Source organism: Oncorhynchus tshawytscha, linkage group LG11, assembly GCF_018296145.1.
Source record: "Oncorhynchus tshawytscha isolate Ot180627B linkage group LG11, Otsh_v2.0, whole genome shotgun sequence".
NCBI classification, from domain to species: Eukaryota; Metazoa; Chordata; class Actinopteri; order Salmoniformes; family Salmonidae; genus Oncorhynchus; species Oncorhynchus tshawytscha.
In genome coordinates this window covers 44,944,935-44,970,681 of record NC_056439.1, presented here as the reverse complement: position 1 = coordinate 44,970,681, position 25,747 = coordinate 44,944,935, and the positions used below count along the sequence as shown (strand labels likewise).

The window sequence follows — 25,747 nt, the reverse complement described above, 5'->3', positions numbered from 1 at the left end:
ATTTAGACTGTAATTTGGTCATTAATGCCTCATGCTTTATTCACTTATTTAAACTATAGTATTTTTTCATGTGGGTTAGACTTAATTTAGTCAGAAGTGTACGTTGAGTGATAGATTAAGTTTTAATGTTACGTACACATGTACAGTGAAATGTCTTTCTTGCAAGCTCTAAACCCAACAACACAGTAATCAATAACAATGTAATACTAAAAAATAACAAGTTAGAACAAAAGCATAAACAAATCTGAAATAATAAGAACACGATAAAGTAAGTAAGGATACTATATACAGAGTCAGTTCTAGTACCATCATTATAATATGCAGGGATACTGGAGTGACAGAGATAGAAATGTATTGGGGTAAGGTGACTAGGCATCAAGTTATATAATAAGCAGAGTAGCAGCAGCATATATGATTGTGTGTGAGTGGGTGTAAGTGTGTATAGAGTCAGTATAAATGTATGTGCATATTATGTGTGTGTGAGCAAATAATGGAGTGAGTGTTTGTGTGTGTTGAAGTGTCAGTGTGCGTGAGTGTATAGGGTGTGCATAGAGTAGGGTGTGCATTGTGAGTGTAGCCATTTCTAAGCTATTTAGTAGTCTTATTGCTTGGGGATAGAAGTTGTTCAGGAGCCTGTTGGTGTCAGACTTGATGCACCAGTACCACTTGTCATGCGGAAGCAGAGAGAACAGTCTATGGCTTAGGTGGCTGGAGTCTTTAATGATTTTCCACGTTCATCGTTGCTTAGCATTAATCCCTTCCCTCTACTCCCTTGCCGTTGGCTCTGGTCTTTGTGTAAGCAGCTAGATAGTTAAGAAGGTTAGCGGCTAAGAGTCTCTGCAATGGGGACAGCAGTTGTGCGGCTGCAAAGAAATAAACCAGCGTTTTTTTTAATTGAACTGTAAAGGCCAAAACGCTACATCCACCTAAAACGTTACCATTGTGAGGCTGTGTCTCGGAAGATTTAATGGTTCTGGTCTTCACCTGAATGAGGGCAGAACACCCTGCTATGCTGACAACTCTGCCAAAGCTCACACAGACCGTTGAGACTTTGGGATTTGGGGATTTTATTTTTTATATCTTTATCTCTCCACCTCCACCTCAATATCCTCCTCTCTCTTTCTCCCGTGCTCTCGCTCTCTCTTTTCTCTCTCTCTCTCTTTTTTTTCTCTCTCTCTCTCTCTCCCGTGCTCTCGCTCTCTGTTTCTCTCTCTCTCTCACCCTCTTTCTTTCTTTCTCTCTCTCTTTCTCTCTTTCTCTTTTCATTAAATTATACATAATTCATATCTCCTTCATTATAAGGCCCTTCCCTTTGGCTGTGGTAAGTGTCAGTTGTAATCATAGTAATGACAAAGTAAAAGAAAGAGAGATGGAAAACTTTCTCCGTAACGTCTGATGAATAAAGATGTGCTTATAGGGAATGATTTTGAAAGAATAATGGCTTGGCTGTGAGCATGGAAAATGGGTGCAAATCAACCAAAAAAGTTGAACAAATGGGCAACCATTGTTGAAGTCTACCTTGGTTCTTTAGTCTTACCATGTCAAAACAATGCTATTGCTGGGAAGAAGCTCTCTCTAAGAAATATTGCTAGTGCTCATTCCAAGCAAGAGACAACACAACTGTGTGTTTTTATTTAGATTCAAAGTGCATGTCTCATCACTGAAAATATGACTTTCAGGCAATGTCCCATTGGGAAATTAATGGTAGACGTAATGTGACGAGGTTATCAGATCCCACTGTCAATTTCAAAATGCTAAATAGAAAATATATTGCATACGTACATCTATTGCTTTAGAAGATGTCACGGTCGTCCTCCTCTTCATCTGAAGAGGAGAGGCGAGAAGGATCGGAGGACCAAAATGTGGCGTGGTATGTGCTCATCATGAATTTTAATAAAGAAAACACTGAACACTGAAACACTATACAAAAACACTAAACGAAATAACAACCGTGAAGCTAATGCGAACTGCGCTGAAACAAGCAATCAACATAGACAATCACCCACAAACAAACAGTGCAACCCAGGCTACCTAGATATGATTCTCAATCAGAGACAACTAATGACACCTGCCTCTGATTGAGAACCATACTAGGCCGAAACATAGAAATACCCAAATCATAGAAAAACAAACATAGACTGCCCACCCCAACTCACGCCCTGACCATACTAAATAATGACAAAACAAAGGAAATAAAGGTCAGAACGTGACAGAAGAACAGGTGCTGGGTATAAAACATGTCAATAACAAGGGAAAAGGGACTCTTCAAACTGCATTCTATGCTCCCGTGTGAATTTTGAAATGCTTGAAACGTTTTCTAATAAATTCACATGGGCACATAGAAATCAATGTGTCCCTTTGTTTCATCTCGTTCAAATTGCTCGCATAACACACCAATAATTGTTGTCATGGATGCACAAAATGCATTTGACAGAATCGAATGGTGCTTTCTGTTCCGAAATCTTTAAGAGAAACCAGTTCAAAAGTGTTTGGACACCCCTTCAAATTAGTGGATTCGGTTATTTCAGCCACATCCGTTGCTGACAGGTGTATAAAAATCGAGCACACAGCCATACGATCAACATAGACAAACATTGGCAGTAGAATGGTTTTACTGAACTGCTCAGTGTCTTTCACTTTCTGCCCTGCTATTGCTGCCCCGGTCAACTGTAAGTGCAACTATTGTGAAGTGTAAATGTCTAGGAGCAACATTGGCTCAGTTGCAAAGTGGTAGGCCACACAAGCGCACAGAACTGGACTGCCAAGTGCTGAAGCGCATAAAAATTATCTCTCTGTCCTCAGTTGCAACCCTCACCGGCGAGTTTCAAACAGCCTCTGTTTGTTGGGAGCTTCATGAAATGGGTTTCCATGGCTGAGCAGCGGCACACAAGCCTAAGATCACCATGCACAATGCCAAGCGTCGGCTGGAGTGATGTAAAGCTCGCCGCCGTCGGACTCTGGAGCAGTGGAAACGCGTTCTCTGGAGTGATGAATTACAGAGTGGGGAGATCCTCAGCAGATACAGTAAGTCTATCATTATAGGGATTGTCTACTGACTGAATGGGATCAGGATAGGACATTTTCAGCACATGTTTTGTGACTTTTACAAGAATTTATACGAGCAGGGACCATTGACCACTTTTGGATGTGTTTTAAATTATTCTGTTGAACTTCTCCCATGGCCATCGGTGTCTTGGTGGCCATCTCCCATGACCATCGGTGTCACATATTCAACAGTGAGGTTATGGGACGTTTCTGTTCACAACCGGTGGCTTTTATTTCAGGGATTGTGTACAGATGGGCAGATCTGGATTATAGATGTGGATTATACAGTAGGTCAGATCATTTATAAATAAACAGAGAACAGGTCTGTATGTCTGTCTGCCTTCCTGTGCCTGCCTGCCTGTCTGTCTGCCAGTATTCTCTTCCCATTGCCGTAGAAACCCTATCCGAAGTAAGTTGTTACAATTCCGGATGAATGTTTTTGGGTACTTTTGCTTAGACTAGGTGGTGAATCTGAGCTAAAAATACCCACTTTATGACTTTCGACTTGTCCGTTCAAATCATAGATACTGAAATATAAACTGACACTTTAAAAAAAAATATGCAAACAAACAGTGACAAGTACATGTGTCTTAGGCTCATATATGTTTTAAACAAACGTCTTCATGGAATCTTCTTCCCATGGCTCCAAACACAATATATGATGGTTTGGCCAAGATGAGAAAACCTTTTGGCTATGTACTGTATACACACTGATGTGTGTAGAAAAAGGAACAAAGAACAAAAAAAAAACAGAACGTTACTTATTCATTGACATTTGGGTCTTACACAATACACCTGGATTTTGGGTATCTCAATCTAATTTGACTGTTGACTGCTAATAGGGGCGGCATGTAGCCTAGTGGTTAGAGCGCTGGGGCAATAATTGAAAGGTTGCTAGATTGAATCCCCAAGCTAACAAGGTAAAAAATCTGTCATTCTGCCCCTGAACAAGGCAGTTAACCCATTGTTCCTAGGCCATCATTGTAAATAAGAATTTGTTTTTAACTGACTTGCCTTGCTAAATAAAGGTAATGAAATAATCTCAGGTAAGACCAAGTTACTCTCCGACTGAAAGAACAAACTGTGTATTTGTATGTGACAGTAATATGCACTCTGTTTCGAGTGATTGCATAATTCTTATTTCCTCTGACACTTGCAACCTCCTTTTGGACACCAAGGAGCATTAGACAGTCTTATCTCCACGTGTGTTCGCCTGAGGAATTTGATAACGGAGCCCCCCTTAAAGCACTGTTGCTAATTGGGATTTTAGACAGGTTTAACAGCCATTGTGATAAACCATGAGCTCTTCATACCAAACTCATTTCTGAGCTCAAGAACCGGGCCAGTTTTGATAATGAGCTTTCTGCCCTCCCGCTCTAAGGCAAAGTTATAGGCTAGTACATGGACTTGAAAAGCAAAGCCGCCATCTTGACTCCCGTGAACACTGACAAACCACGGCAGGGGATGCAGACCATGTTCGAGAGCGGCATTCCACTCGTAGGCAGCATGGATGCCAGGTAGATTAGCTTTAATGTGATCTCTGGGTTCAAGTTTACAGTGAGGAATTTCATCCTAACATCATCAGGAAATGTGTGTAGGCAGATGGCAAGGACACACTTAAGATCACCCAGAAATAGACTTTGATTCGTAGAAGACAATTGTAATTTCTCAAATCAAATCACATTTTATTTGTCACATGCTCTGAATACAACAGGTGTAGTAGACCTTACAGTGAAATGCTTACTATCAAGCCCTTAACCAACAATGCAGATTTAAGAAAAATACCTAAAAACATAACTAAAAATAACAATAGCGAGGCTATATACAGGGGGTAACGTTACAGAGTCAATGTGCAGGGGCACGGGTTAGTCGAGGTAATTGAGGTAATATATACATGTAGGTATAGTTATTAAAGTGACTTATGTGCAGATAATAACAGAGAGTAGCAGCAGCGTAAAAGGGGGGGGGGAGCAATGCAAATAGTCTGGTTAGCCATTTGATTAGATGTTCAGTAGTCTTATGGCTTGGTGGTAGAAGCTGTTTAGAAGCCTCTTGTTGGTGATGTGGACACCAAGGAACTTGAAGCTCTCAACCTGCTCCACTACAGCCCTGTTGATGAGAATGGGGGTGTGCTCGGGACTCCTTTTCCTGTAGTCCACAATCCTCTCCTTTGTCTTGATCATGTTGAGGGAGAGGTTGTTGTCCTGGCACTACACGGCCAGGTCTCTGACCTCCTCCCTTTATGCTGTCTTGTCATTGTTGGTGATCAGTCCTACCATTGTTGTGTCATTGGTAAACTTAATGATGGTGTTGGAGTCGTGCCTGGCCGTGCAGTCATGAGTGACCATGGAGTACAGGAGGGGACTATGGGGCCCCCGTGTTGAGGATCAGCGTGGTGGATGTGTTGTTACCTACCCTTACCACCTGGGGGCAGCCCATCAGGAAGTCCAGGATCCAGTTGCAGAGGGAGGTGTTTAGTCCCACGGTCCTTAGCTTAGTGATGAGCTTTGAGAGCACTATGGTATTGAACACTGATCTGTAGTCAATGAATAGCATTCTCACATAAGTGTTCCTTTTGTCCAGGTGGGAAAGGGCAGTGTAGAGTGCAATAGAGATTGCATCATCTGTGGATCTGTTGGGGCGGTATGCAAATTGGAGTGGGTCTACGGTTTCTGGGATAATGGTGTTGATGTGAGCCATGACCAGCCTTTCAAAGCATTTCATGGCTACAGATGTGAGTGCTACGGGTCGGTAGTCATTTAGGCAGGTCATCTTAGTGTTCTTGGGCACAGGGACTATGGTGGTCTGCTTAAAACATGTTGGTATTACAGACTCAGACAGGGAGAGGTTGAAAATGTCAGTGAAGACACTTGCCAGTTGGTCAGTGCATGCTAGGAGTACACGTCCTGGTAATCCGTCTGGCCCTGCGGCCTTGTGAATGTTGAGCACTTGTTCTCAACTGGCCTACCCGGTTAAATAAAGGTGAAATAAAACATTTAAAAATAAATGTTGACCTGTTTAAAGGTCTTACTCACGGAGTAAGTTGTTGTCCTGCGAAGAGCGTGATCACACAGTCATCCGGAACAGCTGATACTCTCATGCATGTTTCAGTGTTATACTAACCTCGAAGAGACCATAGAAGTTATTTAGCTCGTCTGGTAGGCTCGTGTCACTGGGCAACTCTTGGCTGTGCTTAACTTTGTATTCTGTAATAGTTTGCAAGCCCTGCCACATCCGACGAGCATCGGAGCCGGTGTAGTACGATTCAATCTTAGTCCTGTATTGACGCTTTGTCTGTTTGATGGCTCGTTGGAGGGCATAGCGGGATTTCTTATAAGCTTCCGGGTAAGAGTCCCGCTCCTTGAAAGCGGCAGCTCTACCCTTTAGGTCAGTGTGGATGTTGCCTGAAATCCATGGCTTCTGGTTGGGACCTGTACGTACAGTCACTGTGGAGACGACATCATCGATGCACTTATTGATGAAGCCAGTGACTGATGTGGTGTACTCCTCAATGCCATTGGAAGAATCTCAGAACATATTCCAGTCTGTTCTAGCAAAACAGTCCTGTAGCTTAGCATCTGCTACATCTGACCAATTTTCTATTGACCAAGTCACTGGTGCTTCCTGCTTTAGTTTTTGCTTGTAAGAAGGAATCAGGAGGATAGAATTATGGCCAGCTTTGCTAAATGGAGTGTGAGGGAGAGCTTTGTACGTGTCTTTGTGTGTGGAGTAAAGGTGGTCTAGAGTTTTTTTCTTCTGGTTGTACATTAAACGTGCTGGTAGAAATTAGGTAAAATGGATTTAAGTTTCCCTGCATTAATATCCTCGGCCAATAGGAGCGCCGCCTCTGGATGTGCGCTTTCCTGTTTGCTTATGGCTCTATACAGCTCATTGAGTGCGTTCTTAGTGCCAGCATTGTCTATGGTGGTATGTAGACAGCTACAATCCTCACAAGGCACCTCAATCTCCTTCTGCAATATCTTTTCCATCTCTTTCTCCTGTAAATGACTGGGATGAGGGCCTGTTTGGGTGTCTAGAGTAAATCCCTAACGTCCTACTCATTAAAGAGAAAAACTTTGTCCAGTTCAAGGTGAGTAATCACTGTCCTGAGATCTATAAGCTCTTTTCGGTCATAAGCAATGGTAGCAGCAACATTATGGACAAAATAAGCTACAAACAATGCAAAAAATATATTAAAAAATAGCACAGTTGGTTAAGAGCCCATAAAACGGAAGCCATCTTCTCCGGCGCCTTCTTCTTCTTGAGAAACTATTGATAAACATTTGGTACAATGCCACCCTAGATGTGGGTGCTGCAGAATCCCATGAAAAATCATAATAAAAAAATGAAATATTAATTTAAAAAATATATTGTCTTAACAAAAATAGTGAACTGGGCCTTTATTAGTCTTGTATTAGCTGACCGATATAGCCATCTGTAGCTTCGGGGAAACATTCTCAGCCCCCCCACCCACCCGTCAGAGAAAAAAATCAAAGCACCTCTACCCCCAAACATGAATGCCACTGAAACATTTCATGAACATTGTTCACGTAGGCAGTTATTGTAGCACAACTATTGAGGTCTGTTCTAGTAGTTCCACTGTGTCTGTGAGCTCTCGTAACCTTTTCTTCACTCTTGTTTTTGATTTTCTTTGACATATCCTCCACATTAGTGATAAACCCATGGAAAGGCATTGAGAATGTGACATCTGTAACGTATCACCTAGCATAAGTCTCTCTGCAGTTTCCTTAAAGATGGATATCATATGAACTATGATGTTGATATGATGTTTCCTATGAAGAGTGAATTATGTATGTCATTTAAACTATTCTGACATTTATAGACTCAAATCTATAACATTAAGAATGGCATATCCAGTAATTCACGTTAAAAAGACAAGATACAGATTTTCTCTCTCATTCATGGCATTTGTGACTTGCATGTTTGAGATATCTTCTTGATGGAATATTTAAGTTGCTTTAAGACAACGCTATTCATATGAGCTGATATTCTCCAGGCCAAACTTTCTCCTGAGGCTAATTTTGCTTGTTTGTGGGGCTGTCAGGGTTGTTCCCTCTCCCACCTCGCAGTCTGTTAACACGAGCCATGAAGTAACATCCTCCACCCAGGGACCTTTTGGTTTTATGTCAGAGAAGCACCAATGCTATTCGAAACCATCACCCTCGTCTCAGAATAGAAGGTGGCAACGTATTTGGCCTTCTTAGTTATCTTTCCACATCCCCTTTAATTAACTGGGACAGGTTTGGAACCCCTTGTGATTGCCGGAGGGGGAAATCAATTGCTGGACAGCTAATCAGGGCATGTTTAATGCTGTGGGTTTTGTGATTGAGTTCCATTCATTTGTCTTCACTCTGAGACACGTGAACCACCTTGACATCCTGCAGCAACCTTCATTTAGCTCTGGGCTGCAAGGAGGTAATCAAGCGGCTGTTCTAACTGGACTCGAACAACACAATTAGTGTGACCCTCTCAAGGTCAGATAATTACCTTGGTAATTCATTATTTTATGCTAATCGATATACAATTGGTTTATTGGCTTTGTAGTTTTGCTGTTGGCAGGTTTAATTCCATCAATTTACTTCTTTTTTTTATAGCAGGTCAACATAAATAGCCAGACATGCAGCAGTTGTGTCATTCGCCAACATTGACAAAAATAAATTGAACGTAAATAATGAATTGTCAGTAAGTGGTTACCCACATCTGGTCCAGTCTTCCTCATGGTTGGGTCTTGGTCAGTCATGATGGTCTGAGTATCCCCTTTTGACACTTGTGACACTCGTGGTCAAACCATGTAAGAAGCACATAGGTATCATGAAGCAAGGTACATTTTTTGGGAAAGAAACTTGGCGGGAAAGCATGAAGAATTGATGGCAGGCACAGATGGAGGTGCATTAGGTCTGACTACAGTAGGCTCTGCTCGGATGCGTGTGCAGGGCTGTAGCAGCTAAAGTGCTTTATCTAAAGGTGCTTCCAAACAACATATCTGCACACCATGTACTTTCCCAAAATGAGCACACAGAGATTCTCACAGCAAAGTTAGGAACACATAATATTGTGTAACCATACCATTTGCAGCACAGTCTTAAATGTTTGTCATTTAGCAGATGCTCTTATCCAGAGCAATGAGTGCATACATTTTTGTACCGGTCCACCATGGGAATTGAACCCACAACCCTGGTGTTGCAAGTGCCAATCTCTAGCAACAGAGCTTCTAGGGTTTTCTTTCTTGCTCACAATCTAATTGAACATTTTGCCACCTGACAAATAAGATTGAATTCCACTCTCTATGTGACACTTCTCAGTATGATTCTAACTTTCTGACACGGTTCGCTTTATCACCTCGTTTCTGACCTTTTCCACCCCACGTGAGCATGTCATGACTCTGACAGTGTTGTTTACTGGCAAGTTTCAGTCATAATAAACACAAACCAGGGTGTCAGGAAAAGATGTGAAAGATACGGCAAGGCTGACAAAGGTCACTTGACCTAAGCTGTCACCAGTTACCCCATGTACTATACTAGTAGTACCATTTTCTCTTATGGGGAAGGACAGTTCAATATTTGAATTGCTTAGGCCTATTTTTTTGTAGGAGACAAATTGGAGGAATGATGATAAACTCTTTCCCTCACTGATGTTTTTAACACCACAGAAACAGTAGCTGTACACATGACCAAGCCTCAATGGAAACAATCCTATGTCATATTTGTAATCCTCTTCACTAAGGCATTTGACAAATGTGTTCTAGACAGCCTGCATGTTGAATCAATGATTCCTTATGACAACTTCACAATAGCTCATGCAGATTAATATGTTGACTGGAAAGAGGCCATAATTCATTTTTAGGTTCAATCCGAAGGTAAATGCTGTGTTCTACACAGAGAAGTCAGCCTCTTAGAGCAGGTTTTTTTGTTGTACTTTTCTTGCCCAGGGACTCCCTCATCATATCTTAGCAAAAAAATATATCATCTTATCATCAGGTTAGTTGATAATGGCAAGTAGAAGTAATCAACATTTTAAAATTAATACATTTTGTAGACCGTTTCATAATTTTGACCTTCCCACAGTTGGAGAGACAATTTTGCAGTTGTAAAGCAGTTTTGGGCTATTTTTCCATTGAGCTGAGAGAAAATATTGCAGTTTGAATATATTTTCTAGTTCTACACACAGTTTGGCATGAAGCTGAGAGACCATCTTGGAGTTTAAAGCGAATTTCCTGCAATTCTATGCATTTTGTCATCGCTAATGCGGTGTTCCTATGCTCAAACATTATAACTGAAACAATGGGTCTGTGTACTGAATGATTGGTTTTGGGAATGTTTGATTCTCTGTGACTGTCTCGCTTGTGTTAGTTAGATTGTTAGTTCTCAAAGATAGTATTATTTAAAAAATGTACACTATGTGTACAAAACATTAGGAACACCTTCCTAATATTGAGTTGCACCCCCTATTGCCTTCAAAACAGCCTCTATTCGTTGGGGCATGGAATCTGCAAGGCATTCCATAGGGATGCTGCCACATGTTGACTCCAACGTTTCCCACATTTGTGTCAAGTTGGCTGGATATCCTTTGGTTGGTGGACTATTCTTGTTACACACAGGAAACTGTTGAGCGTGAAAAACCCAGCATCATTACAGTTCTTGACACACTCAATACGGACCCCAACCCTCCCCCCCACACGCACACACCCTCACACCTAGAGCAAAGTGACAACTCCTCCACACAGAAACAAACGCATACACATAAAGAGCATCAGACTTCATCTTTATATATTTCTCTATTGTACTGTACCACAGACGTGTTATGGACGATGAGCCTCTGTAATGTGACATTTCTGTGACAACATGCTATGGCTTTTCCAGTACGATGGGGGTTTATAATCCGCTTCTCAGTTATAATCCATGGATCAATCCCCTCATGTCTACCATCCAAAGGAGATCCCAGTCTCATACTGCGTAGTCTCATTCATTTGTCTCATTGTATGATAAGTCTGTTCTTTTGAGGTATGTAATATACAAACCCAAACCCTCATTTATAATTAGTTTTGTAGTCTGAATATGTTTTACTCTCTCTTCTTTTAGAAATTCATGCAAACATCTGTATTAAGGAAATATCTGAAAGAGCTGTGGCACCTCATAAGCCGGTCAATGAAGTTCCAATGTACAGAAAAATGTACAGAGACCAAACACAATGAGCATGTGTGTTTACAACATGAACTAATGCAACAGTACAGTGTTTCTATGAATAGGCCCTATATTATCATACCGGTATTTACTAAGTAAGGCAAGAGAATAGGTTATGGATTTAAATTTTGAATGTTCAATCCTCGCATTCCCTCAGTAGCATCTCTTGAACTTGATGAGTTTGTGGAAGGCCAGTTTGAACTCGTCATTGAAGGCGGTGTAGATGACGGGATTGATGAGCGAGTTCAGGTAGCCAAGCCAGGTGAACACATCGAAGAGCACTGGGTGGAACCAGCATTCTTTGCAGATGGCCAGTACCAGGGTACCCACAAAGAAAGGCAGCCAGCACACGATGAAGGCTCCCAGGATGATGCCCAGCGTCTTGGTGGCCTTCTTCTCCCGGGCGGCGCACAGACGCTTCCTCTCCAGCACACTGTCTGCCAGCTTCACCTTCACGCTATTGAAGAGAGGCGACCCACCTCTGCCTCCTCCTCCACCCACGCTGGTTCCCCCTCCAGCTTGCAGGTGGCTTTCCTGGTTGGAGGCGGAAGAATTGATGGAGCAGAGGGAGGAGCCGGCTGACGTCTGGATGAGATGGGCCGTAGTGAAACGCTTGCCGGACGACACCGGAGTCTTGAAGATGCGCGAGCGGGCGGCCACGTAGATCCGGCCATAGAGGATGATCAGCAGCACGGTGGGCACGTAGAAGGCCCCAAAGGTGGAGTAGAGCGTGTAGGAGATCTGGTCCGTGTTTACCAGGCACTCCATCACTTCCTCGTTGGCCTTGGCCTGCCTCCAGAAGAGCGGCGGTATGGAGATAGAGATGGAGATCACCCACACCACCGCTATCATCAGGCCCGCTCGACGCATCGTCCGACGCTTGGAGTACTCCAGGGCATCAGTGATGGCCCAGTAGCGGTCCAGCGCGATGACACACAGGTGCAGGATGGAGGCGGTGCAAAAGGTGATATCTGATGACAGCCAGATGTCGCAGACGATCTGCCCCAGGGACCAGGTCTTACTCACAGTGTACACGATGCTGATAGGCATGACCAGGATGGACACCAGCAGGTCTGTCACGGCTAGCGAACCGATCAGAAAATTGGCTGGCGTGTGCAGCTTCCGGGTCAGGAAGATGGTGGCAATAACAAAGGCGTTGGACAGTACGGTGGCCAGGGTGATGATGGCCAGGATGGCCGACAGGGAGATCTGCAGACCTAGGAGAATGGCCTCGTCCCAGTGTGCCTCTGAAGTTTTGGGGCTCTCTGTGGCATTGGTGAAGATTGAATCAACGGAGCTATTATCCTGATCCATCTCGCCGTTCCCCTGTAACCCTTTGTTCCAGGTCTAGATGAGGCACATCACCTCAATCGATCAGAGCCTACGCTTCACGTTGTCTTCTCCGCATGGTAAAGAGGCCTGCATCGATGGATGTCACTTTTGGTTGTCACACGTATCCATGGGACGTGATGGATCCTTTATCCCTTATTTCAGTCTTGAAGACACACTGGGTTATTTGCTTATCTCCGTTTTGATCGTCTCAAAAGTGATGATTGCTATTTAGTTTCATATTATAGATTTTGGTTATACTCGTACCTTTCAATGCACAACTGTTGGTATTATTAATTCAGTAGACACACTAATATTGGTTTGACGCTGAAGTCCGGCGGAGGGACGGCAGACGCTGATTTGTATTCTGCTCTGGTCTCATCAAACCTCTGCTTTCTCGCTCGCCCAAGCTCTTATCTCCACTCCAGCCAGGCCGAGCACAACACCCCAGACCACGGCTCCCTATCAACTGCTGCTTTCATGGTCTCATCCTCTTCAATAACCCTCAGTGAGTCCACACTCAGAGATGATAGTAATACACAGGGATGGCTCGCTCAGTCCTAGTTTAAAGCTGAACCAGGGGTTATTTAATTTGGTTTCAGAGTCAAAGCCTGGGCGGTCAAGCCATGTTGATGTTGAGCGTGAGCTAGAATGTTAACATGATCCACATCAGGTGGGGAGTCCTTTTCAACCGGTCCAGTCATGGACAACAAGTCAATATCCCTTCTTCATGCCATATGTTTTTGTCTCTGCCTTAGAAATTCGCAACTCAATGAGATAAAGGCCAAGGCGTTTGCAGACTCCCAGTGAGACGAAGCACAGCATGTGTTGTATTGATTTCCAGTGTGTGTTAACTTTTTTCCTGTCAAAGCTTTGTTGGTCAGTTAAGCATTCAGGTTTGAGGTCCAGAGGGGAATAGTACTGCACAGCTTATTCCAGGCTTCTATAACAGCATGACAACCTAAGAAGAGGAAAGAGAGAGACAGAAATTGTGTGCATTAGAAATACATACGAGTCACCTTTTCAAACCGCCAACAATCCCACCTACGAAAAGTATCCTACATGCAGTGATACACGTATGAATTAACAATACGTGACCTCGACATCTCTGCAATCTCATGCCATGAGACATATTTCTACCACCTACATCCCTATACCCTAATTTCTTTGGAACGGGGCTGTAATGTGAAGGGCATCTCGTATATGCCTATATCATAATGAAATGCAAATTGATGGACCTGTAGCACATTTCTGATTATCGTTTCAAAAGAACCACTGATTGCTCTTACAGGCACAGGATGGGGACAGGTTATGGTATACATGATATGATACGTGGAACGCACTACACCTATACAGTAGTATACCGCCTACAGCACAACGATGATCACTCTGCTCAATACTGGGGCATCACAGGCATCGTACCTAAGGTAATGGTAATGTGCCGGCCAAGTCCACAACTACCAGTTATTAGAAAATGAGTTATTGAGGGGGAGGAGCAGCAAATATCATACTACTCTCAGTACACCTGTACCTTACATTGCGAAACGTAATTATTGGCACACATAAAGTCACAAGGTTAATCCATTATTCTCTGTAATGAGGATCTATATGTCAAGACATTGGCTGAGGGAACCACAAATGACAGAAAAAAAATATTAAGACTCCTCACTCCCTCAACAATCTTTGCTTTGAATGAGGGAACCCCAGAAGGAGAAAGCACTCAGCAGGACACAAAATCCCCCTGCTGTGGTAATCCATGGGGGGAAAATATAGGATTTGTTTACATCTGGATATCATTTTGACATTTAACAACAGATATGCCAAGTCCTTAGATTGTTTTGCATATCCAAGAGCATTTTAATACATGGATTATTTGATTCAAATTTTAAAATGTAATATAAATGAAATAGCCACTGCCGCTGACACAGGGCAACATGCCACTAAGTGCCTGTCTCATAAAGGCTCCAATAGAGGAAACCACTAGGAAGCATGAGGGATTAGAACTGACAGGTTGATGACATGACACCATTTAATCCGGGTCTCTCAGGTGAACACAACCCGTCAGACCCTATACATGCTGATCATTGAAAACATGGTGAGGTCATACAATACATTTTGTAGTGATTACTATGTTGTTGATGTAAAGAATATTTGTTGGTCTGTGGTGGGTAATGAGGAGCAACCAGACGCTGTACTTGGCACATTTATGAAATTCCTTATTCCAATTACTAATAAGCATGCACCCATTAAGAATATTACTGTAAAAACTGTTAAATCCCCGTGGATTGATGAGGAATTGAGAAATTCTTTAGTTTAGAGGGATGAGGCAAAAGGAACGTCAAATAAGTCTGGCTGCACAAACGATTGGCAAACGTACTGCATATTGAGAAATCATGTGACTAAACAGAATAAAAATAATAAGAAACTACGCTATGAAGCAAAGATAAATGAGATAAAGAATGATAGTAAAAAGCTTTGGAGCACCTTAAATTAAATTTTGTGCAAAAAGGCTAACTCAGCTCCATCATTCATTGAATCAGATGGCTCATTCATCATAAAACCCACTTATATTCCCAATTACTTTAATGATTTTTTAAATGGAAAGATTAGCAAATTTAGGCATGACATGCCAGCAACAAACGCTGACACTACACATCCAAGTACAAGTGATCAAATTAATTCCGTAAAGTGAGTGTGGAAGAAGTGGAAAAATGATTGTTGTCTATCAAAATGACAAGCCCCCGGGATTTGACAACTTGGATGGAAAACTACTAAGGATAATAGCGGACGATATTGCCACTCCTGTTTGCCATATCTTCAATCTAAGCCCACTAGAAAGTGTGTGCCCTCAGGCCTGGAGGGAAGCAAAAGTAATTCCGCTATCCAAGAATAGTAAACCCCCTTTACTGGCTCAAATCGCCGACCAATCAGCCTGTTACCAACCTTAAGTAAACTTTTGGGAAAAAAATTGTTTTAACAGATACAATGCTATTTTACTGTAAACAAATTAACAACAGACTTTCAGCATGCTTATAGGGGAGGACAATCAACAAGCACAGCACTTACACAAATGACTGATGATTGGCTGAGAGAAATGTATGATTTACAGACTTCAATGCGACTTTTGACATTATTGATCATATTCTGCTGATGGAAAAACGTATGTATTATGGCTTTACACCCACTGCTATATTGTGGATTATGTTGGAGAGACTTCCATTAAAGAACACCCTCTGGGTTCTGTCTAACAGACCCCAGAGGGTGTTCTTTAATGGAAGCAGCTCCAACATAATCCAGGTAGAATCTGGAATTCCTCAGGGCAACTGTCTAGGCCCCTTACTTTTTTCAATCTTTACTAATGACATGCCACTGGCCTTCAGTAAAGCCAGTGTGGCTATGTATGCGGATGACTCAACACTATACATGTCAACTACTACCACAAATTAAATCACTGCAACACTTAACAAAGAGCTGCAGTTAGTTTCAGAATGGGTGGCAAGGAATAACTTAGTCCTAAATATTTCAAAAACCAAAAGCATTGTATTTGGGTCAAATCATTCACTAAACCATAAACCTCTACTAAATCTGATAATTAATAATGTGGAAATTGAGCAAGTTGAGGTGACTAAAATGCTTGGAGTAACATTGTAAACTGTCATGATCAAAACATGTTGATACAGCAGTAGCTAAGATGGGGAGAAGTCTGTCCATAATAAAGTGCTGCTCTGCCTTTTTACAACACTATCAACAAGGCAGGTTGTACAGGCTCTTGTTTTGTCGCACCTGGACTACTGTTCAGTCTTGTGGTCAAGTGCCACAAAGAGGAACCTCAGAAAATTACAATTGGCTCAGAACAGGGCAGCATGGCTGCCCCTTAAATGTACACGGAGAGCTAACATTAATAATATGCATGTACATCTCTCATGGCTCAAAGTTGAGGAGAGATAAACTTCCTCATTACTTGTTTTTGTAAAATGTGTTGACATGCTTAATGCACCGAGGTGTCTGTTTTACTACTAGCACTAAGCTCAGACACCCATATGTACCCCACAAGACATGCCACCAAAGGTCTCCTCTCAATCCTCAAGTCAAGAAAAGACTATTGGAGGCACACAGTATACTACATAGAGCCATGTCTACATCAAACTCTTTCCACATCAGGTAACTGATGCAAGCAGTAGAATCGCATTTTAAAAAACAGATTAAAAAACACCTTATGGAACCTCAGGGACTGTAAAGAGGCACACATGATAAGACACACACTCTACACACGTAGACATGGAAGTTGTATTGTAAATATGTGATAGTGGAGTAGTGGCCTGAGGGAACACACTAAATCTACTGGGTAAAGTGTTGTGAAATTTAATGTCATGTAATATTTTAAACTGTATATAACTGTCTTAATGTTGCTGGACCCCAAGAAGAGTAGCTGCTGCCAATGGGGATCCTTAATAAATACAAATACAAATATGCCTGAAATAACACAGCTGCAAAATGGATACTTCTAATTTGGTGGGTTTTGAAAGAAAACAATATGGCTACAAAACAAAAGTCATTCATCACAAGAACGAGAGGGATTTGAAATATCAAATGAATGTCACAGGCTAGGATTAACAAGTCACGTGTGATAACTCAAAGGTTATAGTTTTTCATGTTGTTTATTTCCAGAAAGAATTTCATGTTTCTGTGACCCCACAAGCTTTGAAACGTGGCTGAAAATAAGGAACGGAACTTCACTGATGAGGTGGTTGAGATTTGGCACTGACAGATTGTTTAATTAGAGTGCTGAATGAGTGCTAGGGTATGTCTACTCCTGTCGTTTCACAGTTGCACATCCCTGCACAGTACCAAATGACAGCCCAGGGAGATTGAACTGTGCATGTTTCATCCTGATATGACACAGTAAGTCACCTCCATTTGCAGAATAGTGGTGATTGACAAGTAGCCAGTAGAGGAGATTACGGTTTTATAATAGTGTGACAAAATAACAAGCATTTTGGATTCATTTGCAGAGATCCTTTGCCTTTTGCTGTTTGCCAGAAGCGTAGGTGTGTGGGAATAAATAGTCTTAGCATACATTTCTAGCAAGTCAGAGAAGTTGGCTGCCGTACTTCAGAGAGAACGTGTAGATGGAGATAACAATGAGTCTGAGGAGGAAGTTGCCTGCCGTACTTCAGAGAGGACGTGTCACGTTCGTCGTAATAATTATCGGACCAAGCTGCAGCGCGATATGTTTTTCACATATTATTTATTCGAACGCGCAAAACAACAAAGATAGAATGAAACAAACAACGAACTGTAACAAAGAGGTGTAACATACACTAACTCAAAACAATATCCCATAAAACACAGGTGGAAAAAATGCTACTTAAATATGATCCCCAATTAGAGACAACAATAGCCAGCTGCCTCTAATTGAGAATCATACCAAACACCTAGAACATAGAAAAACTAAACTAGAACCCCACATAGAAAAGAATAACTAGAATACCCCCCAGTCACGCCCTGACCTACTATACAATTGAAAAACAAAGGCTCTCTATGGTCAGGGCGTGACAGTACCCCGCCTGCCCCCAAAGGTGCGCAAAGCCTGAAACCAAATGGGGAGGGTAGGGGGGCGTGATTAGTATCGGTGGCGGCTCTGGTGCGGGACAAAGAAACCGCTCATTGCGTGGATCCACCAGCACCGGGGGCGGCTCTGGTGCTGGACGAAGAACCCGCTCAGCTCATGGATCTAGCCATAGACCCGGGCTGAACACAGTGCCTGGACTGGACTGGTCCTCGTTGTCAAGGAAGGCTCCTGCCATGGCGCGGGACTGGACACCAGATCTGGACTGGACATCAGTGCAGAGGAAGGCTCCTGCCATGGAGCAGGACTGGACGCTGTGCCTGGACTGGGCACCAACGCAGAAGAAGACTCTGGCCTTGGAGCTGTACAGGACGCCGTGCTTAGACTGGGCATCGGCGCAGGGGAAGGCTCCAGCTGATGCGTGGGGCTGGCACAGGTGGCACCGGACTGGTGACACGCACCTCAGGGCGAGTGCGAGGAGCAGGCACAGGACGCACCGGACTGGGAAGGCGCACTGGAGGCCTAGTGCGTGGAGCCGGCACAGGTGGTGCCAGACTGGTGACACGCACTTCAGGGCGAGTGCGGGGCACAGGCACAGGACATACCTGACTGGGAAGGTGCACTTGAGGGAGAGTGCGAGGAGCAGGCACTGGACGTACCGGACTGGGGACACGCACTTCAGGGAGAGTGCGAGGAGGAGACACATGACGTACCGGACTGGAGAGGCGCACTTGAGGCCAGAAGCGTGGAACCGGCACAGGTTGCACCAGACTGCTAACCGGATCCTCTGGTCGGATGTTGAGCAGAACACACTTGCACAACATCTCTCTCATCTCACTCTCTCCCAACTTCGGCATTGCCTCCCTGACAGTCTCTGGCTCTTCCCTCTGCTCAGCCGCTAGCTCCATGTGCCCCCCCCCCCCACAAAAAAAACTTGGGGTTGTCCTTGGGCGAACCCTGTCGTCATCGCTGTCCTCCATTATCTCCTTCCGTCTGTCGCCAAGGAAGGGTCTAGAACCCCAAATAGAAAATAATAACTAGAATACCTCCCAGTCACGCCCTGACCTACTATACCATAGAAAAACTGGTCAGGGCGTGACAGGACGTGTAGATGGAGATGCCAATGAGTCTGAGGAGGAAGTTGGCTGCTGTACTTCAGAGAGGACGTGTAGATGGAGATCTGATTCAAATCAATGCACGCTCCAAAAAAACGCTATGTTACACTTTGAACTATGGGTGTCTTTCCCCATATGCAAAGTGATGTGACATTTCACAGACAAAATAGACACGGAAGAGTTTTAAGTAATTACAACGAGGCATATAATATCTTTTGCTTTAGAGGGTATTTGCTTTATACTTTTATATATTGTAAATATTGATATATTGTAAATATAAATATATATTGTTTGATTATGTACAGAGGGTGAAAGAACAACAAGAAAATGTCCTGTATCAGAGATACAATCAATTCTCAAGGTGTCTAAACTCAATTTACTACCAATTGAGCTGGACGTATAAATTCTCAGTCACCACGAGACAAGGCAGAGGAAAAATGGAGACTCTGGCGCTGCCAAAGATTCCATTGTGCCAGAGTGAGATAGAGACAGTCTTCGTGGTGTAGTGCCTTATGATACATCTAGGAGGGACGTTGCTTTCTGCTCTTTTCAATTACTCCGGCAAACTAAATAAAGCCCCGTCTAACAGAAGCAAAGGCAGGGCACAGTTTATCTGGAGAGATGAGATTCCACTGTAATTCATTTAGCGGAGAGCTTTAGGGGCCAGACAGACCGCAATAACCAATATTAACGGTGACTGAGAGGGATTTAAAGGATTTAGAGGGCAGAGAATTTCCATGTGGAGAATAGGGCTCAGGTCTAAAGGTACAAGGTTTTAATTTGGTTCAGTTGTGTGGGTGAGGCTTAAACCTAGCACTTACAAAGCTATCATCCCACTGTTGCCATGATGTGCAATGAGTTAGGTAACCTACATTTTGCCTTGATTGTGAGGAGTTTAAATAATGGAATAAAGTTATTAGCATGATTCACAGGAGCTTTGCAGAGAAAACAATTATGATATTATTAAGCGTCATGATGTTGCAAAAGACTTAAATCCCTACCTAGCCGGTCACCTATAAAAACACTGACTTCTGAGCTGTGATTGGTTACAACTAAAGATGGTAGCTCCGTCCTTTAGTCTTGTCAGGTCTACAGTATCGTCTACAGCAGTATAGTCCACTGTAGTCTAGCCTACTGCAGAATAGTTTGCTACAGTGTAGTCTACTACAGTATATTCTACTGCAGTATAGTCTACTACAGTATAGTCTACAGCAGCATAGCCTACTACAGTATAATCTACTACAGTATAGTCTACTACAGTATGGCCTACTACAGTATAATTTACTACAGTATAGTCTACTGCAGTATAGTCTACTGCAGTATAATCTACAACAGTATAGTATACTGCAGTATATCCTTCTACAGTATAATCTACTATAGTACAGTCTACTACAGAAAAGTCTACTATAGTATAGTCTAATACGGTATGGCCTACCACAGAATAGTCTACCATAAACTAGCCTACTACAGTATAGTTTACTACAGTATATTCTACTACAGTATAGCCTACTGCAGTATAGTCTACTGAAGTATAGTATAGTCTACCACAGTATAGTCCAATACAGTTTAGTATAGTCTACCACAGTATAATCTACTATAGTATGGTATAGTCCACTACACTATAGTCTAATACACTATAGTATACTACAGTATAGTCTACTACAGTATTAAATACTGTAGTATAGTATAGACTACAATAGCCTACTATAGTATAATCTACAACAGTATAGTACAGCCTACTACAGTATATTCTACTACAGTATGGTCTACTACAGTATAGTCTACTACAGTATATTCTACTACAGTATAGCCTACTACAGTATAATCTATTACAGCATAGTATAGTAGATGACAGATTAGTCTACTATAGTATATTCTACTACAATATGATGAGGGTAGCAACACATCTGCCTCGCTGATCCTCAACACTGGAGCCCCCCAGGGGTGCATGCTCAGTCCCCTCCTGTACTCCCTGTTCATCCACGACTGCATGGCCAGGCGCGACTCCAACACCATCATTAAGTTTGCAGACGACACAACAGTGGTAGGCCTGATCACCGAAAACGAGACAGCCTATAGGGAGGAGGTCAGAGACCTGGCCGGGTGGTGCCATTCTCATCGAAGGGGCTATAGTGGAGCAGGTTGAGAGCTTCAAGTTCCTTGGTGTCCACATCAACAACAAACTAGAATTGTCCAAACAAACCAAGACACTGAAGAGGGCATGACAAAGCCTATTTCCCCTCAGGAAACTAAAAAGATTTGGCATGGGTCCTGAGATCCTCAAAAGGTTCTGCAGCTGCAACATGGAGAGCATCCTGACTGGTTGCATCACTGCATGGTACGGCAATTGTTTGGCCTCTGACCGCAAGGCACTACAGAGGGTAGTGCGTACGGCCCAGCACAGAATATTCTACAACAATATAGCCTACTACAGCTTAGTCTACGACAATATAGCATTCTACAGTATACCCTATTACAGTATAATATACCTCAGTATAGTATAGCCTACTTCAGTATAGCCTACTACAGAAACTCTACGACAGTATATTATAGTCTACTACAGTATAGTCTACAGTAGTATAATCTAATAAACTATAGTCTACTACAGTATAGTATAGTCTACTCCTGTATAGTCTACCGCATTATAGCCTACTAGAGTTTAGTCTACTACAATATATTCTACTACACCATAGTCTACTACAGTATAGTCTAATATAGTATAGTGTAATCTACTACAGTATGGTATAGTCTACTACAGTATAGCCTACAACAGTATAGTCTACGACAGTATAATCGGCTACAGAATAGTATAGTTTACTACAGTACAGTATTGTCTACTATAGTATAATCTACTACAGTATAGTATATTCTACTACTGTACAGTCTACCACAGTATAGTCTACCACAGTATAGTATACTACAGTATAGACTGCTACAGTAAAATCTAATACACCATAGTCTAATACGGTATAGTCTACTACAGTATAATCTACTATAGCATGGTAAAGTCTACTCTACTATAGTCTAATACACCATAGCCTACTATAGAATAATCCACCACAGTATGGTATAGTCTATGACAATATAGCCTACTACAGTATTCTACGGAAGTATAGTCTACTACAGTATAACCTACCACAGTATAGTATACTACAGTATAGCCTACTACTGTATAGTATAAAACTCCATAGTATAACCTACTACAGTATAGTCTACCATAGAATAGTTTGCTACAGTATATTCTACTTTAATATAGACTACAACAGTTTAGCATACTACAGTATAGCCTACTACGATATAATCTACTACAGTATAGTCTACTACAGTATGGACAACTACAGTATAGTCTACTACAGTATAATATACTACAGTACAGTATAATCTACTACAGTATGGTATTGTCTTCATCAGTATAGCCTATTACAGTATGGTCTACTGAAGAATAGTATAGTCTACTACAGTAGAGTTTACTACAGCATAACCTAATATAGTATAATATAATATAGTATAGCCTACTACAGTATAGTCTACTACAGCATATTTTACCACAGTATAGCCTACTACAGTTAAGTATACCACATGATTGCATACTACAGTATATCCTAAAACAGAATAATCTACTACAGTACAGCACACTACAGTATAGCCTAATACAGTATAATACACTACAGTATAGTACAGCCTACTAGAGTATAATCTACTACAGAATACACTACTGCATTATAGTCTACTACAGTATAATCTACTACAGTATAGTATAGTCTACTGCAGTATTGTTTAAAATAGTTAAAAATATAATCAAACTACAGTTTAGCCTACTGAATAATAGGATATTATACTACTATATAGTCTACTGCAGTATAGCCTACTACAGCATATTCAAATACAGTATAGTGTACTACAGTATCATCTACTACAGTATAATCTTATACAATATAGTCTGCAAAGGTATAGTCTAGTACAGTATAATCTACTAACAGTCTACTACATTATAGGCTATTACACTACAGTGTACGATAGTATAATCCACCACAGTATGGTATAGTCCACTACAATATAGACTGCTACAGTATAGTCTACAGAAGTATAGTCTAAAACAGTATAACCTACTAGAGTATAGTATACTACAGTATAGCCTACTACAGTACAGTCTACTACATTATAGCTTACTATAGTATAATATACTATGGTATAGCCTACTACAGTATAGTCTACTACAGTATAGTCTATATTCATTACAATATAGGCTACTACAGTTAAGTATACTACAGTGTAGCCTACTAGATTATAGCCCACTACAGTATAATATACTACAGTATAGCCTATTACGGTATAATATACCACTGTATATAGTCTACTATAGTACAGCATACTACAGTATAGCCTACTACAGTATAATCAGCTAAAGTGTAGTAAGTCTACATAGTATAGCCTACTACAGAATGGCCCTATAGTCTACCACAGTATAGTCTACGACAGTATATTCTACTACAGTATAATCAGCTAAAGTGTAGTAAGTCTACATAGTATAGCATACTACAGAATAGCCTACTACAGAATAGTCTACTGCAGTAAAGTCTACTACAAAATAGTCTACGACAGTATAGTCTACTACAGTATAATCTACAACAATAAAGTCTGCTACAGTATAGCCTATTACAGTAGAGTCTACCAGTATAGTCTACGGCAGTATATTCTACTACAGTATAGTCTACGACAGTTTAGTCTTCTAAATTACAGCCTACCACAGTATAGTTTACAACAGTAAACTATACTACAGAATAGTATTGTCTACTATAGTATAGTCTACTACAGCATGATCTACTACAACATAGTATAGTACACAAAAGTACAGTAAAATCTACAAACAATCTACTACATTATAGTCTATTACACTACAGTCTACTATAGTATAATCAACCACAGTATGGTATAGTCCACTACAATATAGACTGCTACAGTATAGTCTACGGAAGTATAGTCTAACACAGTATAACCTACTACAGTATAGTATACTACAGTATAGCCTACTACAGTACAGTCTACCACATTATAGCCTACTTTAGTATAGTATACTATGGTATAGTCCACTACAGTATACTACTATAGTCTAAGACAGTATATTCATTTCAGAATAGGCTACTACATTTAAGTATACTGCATTGAAGAACTACTACATCATAACCTACTACAGTATAATATACTACAATATAGCCTATTATGGTATAATATACCACTGTATAGTATAGTTTACTACAGTACAGCATACTACAGTATAGCCTACTACAGTATAATCAGCTAAAGTGTAGTAAGTCTACTATAGTATAGCCTACTACAGAATGGCCTACTACACTATAGTCTACCACAGTATAGTCTACGACAGTATATTCTACTACAGTATAGCCTACAACAGTTTAGTCCACAACAGTTTAGCCTTCTACATTATAGCCTACCACAGTATAGTTTACAACAGTAAAATAGTCTGCTACAGTATAGTTTACCACAGCATAGCCGACTATTGTACAATTTACTACTGTATGGTGTCTTCTACCACAGTATATTCTACTACAGTATAGTCTACTGAATTATAGTATAGTCTACTACTGTATAGTCTACTACAGAAAAGTCTACTGCAGTATAGAATACTATAGTATTTTAAACTACAGTATAGTCACCAACAGTATAGTCTACTACATTGTAATTGAATACACTACCGTCTACAACAGTATAGTCTACAACAGTATAATATACTATAGTACGGTATAATCTACTACACTACAGTCTAATACACTATAGTCTACGATAGTATAATCTACTACAGTATGGTATCGTCAACTACATTTTAGCTTACTACAGTATAGTCTACCAAAGTATAGTATAGTCCACTACAGTATAGACTACTACAATATAGCCTTCTACAGAATAGCCTACTACAGCATTGTCTAGTACATTATAGCCTGCTATAGTACAATATACTACACTATGGAACTACTAATATACTGCAGTATGATATCTTCTACCACTGTATAGTCTACTACAGCACAGTCTACTGTAGTATAGAATAAGATAATATATTTAACTACAGTAGTCTGCAGCAGTATAGTCTATTGCAATATAGCCTACTACAGTATAGCCTTCTACAGAATACCATACTACAGTATAGTAATGTCTACTATAGCCTACTATAGAAAAAACTACTACAGTATAGTTTAGACAACTACAGTATAGTCTACTACAGTATGGTCTACTACAGTATAGTTTAGACAACTACAGTATAGTCTACTACAGTATGGTCTACTACAGTATAGTCTACTACAGTATAGTGTATGACAGTTTAGTCTACTACATTATAGCTTACTATAGTATAGCCTGCTACAGAATAACATACTACAGTATAGTATAATGTACTGTATTATAGTTTAGCCTACTACAGTATAATCTACCAGAGTATCTTATATTCTACTACAGTATAGTCTACTATAGTATAA

General features: G+C 41.2%; 1 protein-coding gene across 1 annotated transcript in view; it reads right to left on the bottom strand.

Annotated features, from left to right (window-relative positions):
- Positions 1 to 10,869: 10,869 nt before the first annotated feature.
- Positions 10,870 to 25,747, bottom strand: part of htr1d (5-hydroxytryptamine (serotonin) receptor 1D, G protein-coupled) — a 30,555-nt gene continuing 15,677 nt past the window's right edge. The window contains exon 2 of the mRNA XM_024438016.1: positions 10,870 to 13,536. Within this exon, the coding sequence (XP_024293784.1) occupies positions 11,400 to 12,560 (1,161 nt within the window). The 5' untranslated portion in view covers positions 12,561 to 13,536 and the 3' untranslated portion in view covers positions 10,870 to 11,399. The remainder of the gene's footprint in view (positions 13,537 to 25,747) is intronic.